The sequence below is a fragment of the Seriola dumerili genome, unplaced genomic scaffold (assembly GCF_002260705.1).
Source record: "Seriola dumerili isolate Sdu_G_001 unplaced genomic scaffold, Sdu_1.0 BDQW01000110.1, whole genome shotgun sequence".
NCBI classification, from domain to species: domain Eukaryota; kingdom Metazoa; phylum Chordata; class Actinopteri; order Carangiformes; family Carangidae; genus Seriola; species Seriola dumerili.
The window spans coordinates 12,361,658-12,369,482 of record NW_019174365.1 but is presented as its reverse complement, the minus strand read 5'-3'; the positions used below and the strand labels follow the sequence as shown (position 1 = coordinate 12,369,482).

Sequence of the window (7,825 nt, the reverse complement as noted above, 5' to 3'; positions counted from 1 at the left end):
ATATTCCAACTAATCGTGAGTTTTGAACAAATGGTTAAAGGTGTTACAATTTTCAAAGACGTGGCTCATTTGGTTTTGTATTTTTCCACCATTTTAGAGGGCTAACAACCTCACCAAAAAGCAGTTGTACAGTAAAAATGCCTGACATCTTTGTTTCCCCTTTTTTCAACAGTACACAACATGGCCAACCAATTGCAAGACCACCTCAAAGTCTCACCACTGCAGCAGAGATGCGAGAACCACCAGGATGCTGATGCAACCCAATGCAAACTGGGAGGAGTATCTGACTGTCTCTATTGCGCATCATGGGGAACTTGTTTCATCTCTTCATGTGAAGACTTCTCCATCAACATCTCTTTTCACCCACATAAATGAATAAATTTGGAAAAAACAAATAATTAAATAATTGTACAAATGAAGAAATACATAAATAAATAAATAATTAAAATTTTGAAATGCCTAAATCAGTAGGTGATAATTGTATAAATAAATACATGAATAATTAAATGAATAATTATATGAAAGCATAAATAAATAAATGAATAAATGTAATAGCATTTTTTATTACCAAAATCTATTTATTTTGCATTTATTTATGTATTTAATTATTCATTTCTTCATTTATTTATTTATTTATACTTATGTCATTTTTTGTCCTTCATAATTTTGTATAGCGTGTGGAATATTACAAATACATGTGAGTTTTGAACAAATGGTTAAAGGTGTTACAATTTTCAAAGACGTGCTCATTGTGGTTTGTTATTTTCCACCAGCTTTAGAGGGCTAACAACCTCACCAAAAGCAGTTGTACAGTAAAAAATGCCTGACATCTTTGTTTCCCCTTTTTTCAACAGTACACAACATGGCCAACCAAATTGCAAAGACCACTCAAAGTCTCACCACTGCAGCAGAGATGCGAGAAACCACCAGGATGCTGATGCAACCCAATGCAAACTGGGAGGAGTATCTGACTCCTGCTCCCCTCTCTATTGCCATCATGGGGGAACTTGTTTTCATCTCTTCATGTGAAGACTTCTCCATCAACAAGAATGCCCCAAAAAATGGCTTCAAGTTCATAAAGTACCCAGACTCCTTCAGGGCCTGTCTTATGCAAATCTGTAACTCAGGCTGGGGCGCATTCAATGAAGCCCACAAGAATATGGATCAGATCCGCATTCACACAGGAACAGTTCCTGATTACATGAAGGCAGCAGTCAACATCCTTTTCAACGCCACTGATGAAGTTATTGAAAATCTCCTGCCAAATCAACTGCAAAACATTCGTGAAATTGCAGACGACTGCGTGACACTAGCAGACGATGTTGAAAAGAAGTATACTGATGTCATCAATTTAATCCAGGAGCTGTTGGAGGCCTGTATCAATGCTCAACACTTTTATGGAGAAGAGCTAGAAAACGTTAAGATGAAACTGGAAGAGGCCAAATTGAGGGAGCAGACTTCCAAACGTCTGAATGAACAGTCCAAGAAAGCAATGGAGGCCATGTCAAAAGAGGTGGAAGAAGCACAAGATGCATTCAAGCAATCCATGGATTCCCTTCCTTCTGGATGGGAGATGATCGGCATGGATTTTGTTGAAGGACTCACATCAGCTGTAAATGGAATAATTAATGGTCTCACTTCTCAAATGATTGCTTCTCCCCAGGGAGCAGTGGGATCATCCCCAAACATGAGCATCACAGGTGAGAAAGTTGGTGATGGGATCACACAAATGAGAGCCTGCAGCAAGTCTGAAGAGATTCTGAAGCTTGTGGGAACTCTCAAAAACTGTGTCGGTGAAGAGGATATCGACTGGAAGAACCTGTATGATCAGAAGAATAAACGCCCAAAGTCTGCCTGGGCTCAGGAACAATTTCAGAGGATCTTTAAGGAAATGGAGAAGATGCCACAGGACAAAGCATGCTCAAAGGTTTTGAAACTCTGCAGAAAGAGCTTAAACATATGTGAGGATCTGGCAAAGTATTCCCCAGATAAGAAGTGGGATGAGGCGACAACTAAACGGCTGATAAAGGAGGTCAGTGAGTTGAATGAAAGTGCCCTCGCTTTTGACTCTTCAAGCAAAGGAACTTTAAACACTCCAGCTCTTGCCCCAAAACCACCGATGATGTACAAAGCAGAGGACGGCTCAGGAAAAAAGTCAGCTGGCCAGAGAGCATCTGAGAATGCCCGTTTCCGCATAGAGCAGAGCCGAGAACAGCTCAAACAATCACGGCAGTCATATGAGAAGTGTGTGGAGAACATGGAGAAGAATCAGAGGGAGCTGAATGATATCCTGGTTGAAATGCAGAACTGCAAAATCAAAGAGGTTGACTTTGACACCACCATCAAAATGTTGGTCAAGGGTCTCGATGCCATGGGCAGAGTCAAAGAGCAGTGGGAGAAGATGGTGCGCTTCTTCCAGATGGTCTCCAACATCATCAAAACTAGCCTCAGCAAGACTCTGCGCAATTTTGTCCAAACATCTGAGGATACAAAGAAACTTTCTTACAATGGCAAGCTCTTTACAAAAGACCTCCTGTACAATCAGGCTTTCCAAGCCTCCAACATTGCCAGCCTGGTCCACATGATTTCAATGACCTACACTGAAGTGTCCAACAAGTACCTGATGGACAGAGTGAGCAGCCTGGGCAAGCTCATGGTCATGGATAAGGATAAACCAGAATTCCTTCAGGAGCGTCAAAAACTGCAGAACTCCTGCCAAGAAGCTCAAAAAGGGATTCTGCGGCTGGTCCTGAAGAACAAGGACGAATTTCAGAGGAAGACCGATGCCAGGATGGCAAAAATAGAGGGCGAACTGAAGGCCATTCTGCCAGCTGCTCCACCCCAGGAGACTGAGAGAATCAAACAAATTGTTCAGGCCAGCTTTACTGAACAAGAACAAAACGATTACTGCTGAGTCAAGTTAATTGTTTTCATGTGAGAAACGTCACATGCCTGCTTTTAGGAGGCAATCTTATATAGCCTTGTTAGTTTCTCATGTAACCTCTGACCTTTCTGCTTTATTCTCTCCTAATGGTTAATTTTATGTGTAAGTAATGCAGGAACATATAAACAGAGCTATAGATGTGTTGGTGTGTCTAAAGAAATATATCTTGCTTTTAGAAATGATTTCTCACACATGTTTAATAAAACCACATTACTTCTATACAGAAAAAACATTTTCTTCAGACTATGAATTATGAGGTCTGGGTTCTGTTATTCTGACTCCAGCCATGGCAGTAGTAGGGTGCTGTTTTTATTGGAAATGTATTGACAATTACAAGGACTGGATCAATTTTGTTGTAGTAATCTAGTAAAGTAATCTAGTACATGGTTAAGAGATGACAATGGCTATGGACTACCAGTTCTATGATGTGCTATAGATGGCAGATCAAAGCATGGCGAGGCCTAGTCAACAGGAGCTATACAAGATACGTATCGAAAGTTGTAAAATATTACAATTAGGTTCTCTCATGTCTTCTCACCTACTATTGAAACCATTTATAAATGAATAAATATTAAAGCTGCCACGTTAATTGAACACATAAAAGTCACAAAGTATTTAATTCATGCAACAATGTGTGTTAAGCCTCTATCATGCCTCTATCAACCATTGAGACATCATCTGGACAAAGAGGCCAGGGTGAAGTTGAGGAGGTGAGGAGGTCATGTGAGAAGGAGGGTGACCAGCAGATGTTCTGTTTTTTGTTTTTTAATGCTCTGCATTATCTGTTCTCTCTTTTTTGAATAAATTCTTGAAGATGATGAATGCCTTTTCTTTACACATACAAGCAACCATATATCTAACAAACCATCATATCATTATATATATACTATCTCTACTACATGCTGCAACAAATAATGCACCAAAGTATAAAAACCTGAATATTAACATACCAAACTATCAATAACCTTGGTATTAATGTATCAGTGTTTCAAAAGCCTCAATATTAAGGGTTGACGTTAGGGCAAGGAACCATCTCATAGTGGGTTATTCTTGAATAACTTTTTTCCCGAATGAGAAAGAGACTTGAATGACAATTTTCGCCAGGGGGTTAGTGGGATACTGCAACGGTACCAGGCTCACGTCTGTACAACGAGCATAACAAACAATCAAACCACTATATCTATTATCTCTTTACATGTTTCACAAATAATGCACCAAAGTATCAAAAACCTGGATATTAACATAAGAAAGTATCAACAACCTAGATATCAATGTACCAAACTATCAATAACCTAGATATCAATGTACCAACGTATCAAAAACCTTCTTGATAACCCTCCCTGTGCAGCCTGACGATTACACAGTTTGTAATGGAGAGCCAAAGGAAACTCCTTTGGAGCATGTCACTCCGGGCTCTCCAAACCATGTATACTGACCCAAATGTGAAAGGGAAAGAAAGAGAAGAGAAAAAGAGAGAAGAGATGAGGCCATAAGGTTGTGCAGGTAAATCAGCAGTAGGTGGCGGTATAACCAAAGGCAGGAGCACTGTTCTCAATGTAATCCAACTTTTTATAAATCATGTTTAAGATTTCCGATTCATCAGGTTTATTGAGTTCATTCCTTTCCAAGTAATAATTTTATTTCTGAATTTTAGGAAACATCATCACAAGTGGATCTCCAGATTATTATACATTACCATGAATGAACCTGTCTGGAGCCAGATGAACAAAAAATAGGTAAAATGCCACTTAGAGAAGGCAAGCCAAAAAGGCTATCAGGAGGGGTTAGGGGTTGGGTTACAGTGACACTTGATACTCACATGAATTATCATGACTTTTTTGCTCTAACAGTCATCTTTTTGAGAGGTGCTTGAATGCTTTTTCTAGGGCATTAACATCTTGATTCATAGCTAATGACAGAGTATAATGCATTAGCACAGGTTTGGGGACAGGTTTCTGTCAGCAGCATTACTTCCTCTTCTCTTCCCATGTCTACTTCAGCCATCCAACACATAGATAATGCAGAGGCTGCGGCTTGGACCACATGTCAGCCCATGACTCAGTCACAGGTCACATTCAAAATGATCAACTACGTAATGTGATCTGGCTTGAAACTCACGAGAATACATTCCAAGGCCAAGCTTTAATTGAGCTGTTGGGGACCAAACAGGATTCCTGAAGTTAAACTCAGGTGTATAGTGATTTAAGGGGAGATACTATAGTAACTGGCTGGTTTCTTGCTTTTTTTGTACTTTTGAGTCCAGACTGGGAATTTATAACAAATTAGAAGAGTGCAAATTGTAGTCTAGTGTTTAAAAGAATCTGGTTTTCTTCCAAGTGCTCTTGAGTGTGACTCTAAAATGATCAAAATGGGAGACTTAGTGTCTAAAAGTGGATCACCACGGGAGCTCCCAGATCTGTTGTGTTGCATGCAGCATCTGTGTTGTGTCAAGTGTAAGTCACACTATTAAAAAAACAAGATAAAACAGCTTTAAACAGTGACTCCTTCACCAGGAATTGAAATATGGGAAACAAGTACATTTCAAACCCACTGACCTTCACTGGGAATGAAGCTCATTTATTTGTCATCTCTTGTGGTGTTTTTTATAACTTCCTGATGAAGGCCAGCCAGAATGTGAAAACAATTTCACCACAAGGTGCATTCAGGAGCCTTTGACCCTATCACACTATCTTCCTCAGCAGATTTGAGTTCGCCCAGTTGTCATATAAATGTAGAAGCTTACATTTCCATTGCTTTCATTCAGAGCACTTCATAGACTTCTCGACCATGTTGGCTTTTGAGGCAACTGGTCGAGCTCCATCAAACACATCTACTGAGGAAGATCATGTGATGCAAATTTATCAATTGTTTTTCCAGAAGTTTTTACTAAAGCAATATTTATATCAGCATCACAATAGACAAAATACCTTTGTGGTATCTATCCAGGCAGTTGGTTTGATTTTATGTGATGTTAGATTTCTGCCGCTGCTGAGTTACTGTGGAGGTTCATTGAATTTTGTTTGTGTTGCTCACAGCTCTGGAAACACCAACATGAAAAATAGAGCGTAAATAATAATGAAGATAATCTGCAGACCTCACTGAACAGCTTTCACTGGAAACATCTTCTACCAAAGAAATAGTCCCCATGTAAACTGTTGACAATGAGCTCTGTGGATTAAACAAAGGAACAGGGACATTGTTTCTCAAACAGGCGCTGCTGTTTAATTTCTCCAACTTTCAATGCTGTAAATGTCACAAATAAATATCACCTCTGTTTTGTTGGTATAGAGGCAGAGAGACACATGGGTATCTCAAAACAAAACTCAAAATTATTGGCACGCTAGAAAACCACTAGGGGTAAGTGATAAATGTGTTTTTGCTAATTTGAGTGAACTGACCCTTTTAAGAATTAATCAGAAGTTTCAACAGGGCAAATCCGAGACAGAGACAAAGAATGTATTGAACTGGCAAATGCTCAAATGTGAGTCCCTGTTGATACTGTTGATGACACACAGTCATCCAGGGACCTTGGACTTAGAAATATGCAGTAAAAATACTGTAGAAGCTGCAGGATCTTGTGTGAGGCGTAGCCCTCTCTCTTCTTCTGTGGTCTGTCTGTCAAAGTAATGTCGTCTAATTACTTAAACAGGCTCCACCAGCAGAGTCCAGCTGAGTTAGAGTCTCCTCAGAGGCTGAAATCTTGAATATTCACCGAGGAGCTTCAACCCCATTCTACCTCCTCCTCTTCCTCCTCCTCCTCCTCCTCCTGGGACCAAACAAGTCTGCTCTCCTACATCCCCACAAACAAGGTCAAGCATATTTCAGGAAGAGTCATGGGAAAAGCTCAAACAAATAACAGCACCACACGGCCCTTTTATTTTTCATCTGGGGTTGATCCTGTGATAAGATTTTAACAGTGTGTAAAGAGCAGGCTTGTTGCAGCGAGTCAACACTAGCACTGGGTCATAAATGATGATCAGAAGCAGGAAGTTACAAGGAATGTATATCACTGCCTGACAGTTACATTTCTCAGTTTATGAGGGAACTCCACAGGCCTGGAGTGAGAAGAGCGGTCATATTTTTACATTAGCACCTGTCAGGGCTGACTGCACCATCCATAAATCCATTAGATTCCTGCTTTTTCATCTTCTTTTCTAATTGTTAAAATAATATTCTTTAAGTCAAGTAAATAATCCAAACTCGAAGCCCGTTTACTAGCTCTCTCTGAAGTCGAGAAAGTGAACTATTAAATTAAACTATCAAACTAACTTTCTGTCTAATTAAAAATATTTCTGGACAACTTAAAGCTAAAAAGACTAGGTTCAAGGTGTTTCTGTGAGCATCGGAGCCAGAAAAACGACAGGACTATAGTCCAAAAAAACGTTGTCATTTTAGAGCAGTGTGTCCTAAACTACATCATCTTGTCAGATGGTTTTCTACTCCCTTCAGCTAACATGGACACTAGCCTGGCACAGCCTCCATATAAACACAATCAGAGCAGATCAGTACAGAGGTTCTGAACTGTAAATATTTATGCAGATTATGTAAGTAATAGTAAGGGAAAGTCTTCATGGGACTACCCTCATAAAACCATCTTTGGGAAAAGGGGTACGGGCTTTTCAAAAGAAACTTTTTTCCTGACCTTTTCTTGCTTTTTTAAGAGAGAAGTTGTCAAGACAGTTGATGATATTCAGCAAAGAGGGTGTTTACTTTCAGTTCCTTTATCTTAAGTTTGTGTGGTTTATTAATTTGTTTCTTGGTCAAAATGTACAAAAGGCAAATAAAGGGGATAGGGATAAGGGATAGTTTGCCATTTTAGGAAATACATTTTTGCTTTGTTTTGCTGAGAGTTAGAGGAGAAGATCGATACCTCTGTCATGA

At 39.6% G+C, this 7,825-nt stretch overlaps 1 protein-coding gene across 1 annotated transcript in view; it reads left to right on the top strand.

The window, feature by feature from the left end:
- The window catches only part of LOC111223519, a 6,027-nt gene extending 2,265 nt beyond the window's left edge, over nt 1–3,762 (top strand). Inside the window, exon 2 of the mRNA XM_022747703.1 lies at nt 855–3,762. Within this exon, the coding sequence (XP_022603424.1) occupies nt 863–2,914 (2,052 nt within the window). The 5' untranslated portion in view covers nt 855–862 and the 3' untranslated portion in view covers nt 2,915–3,762. The remainder of the gene's footprint in view (nt 1–854) is intronic.
- The last annotated feature ends 4,063 nt before the right edge of the window (nt 3,763–7,825 follow it).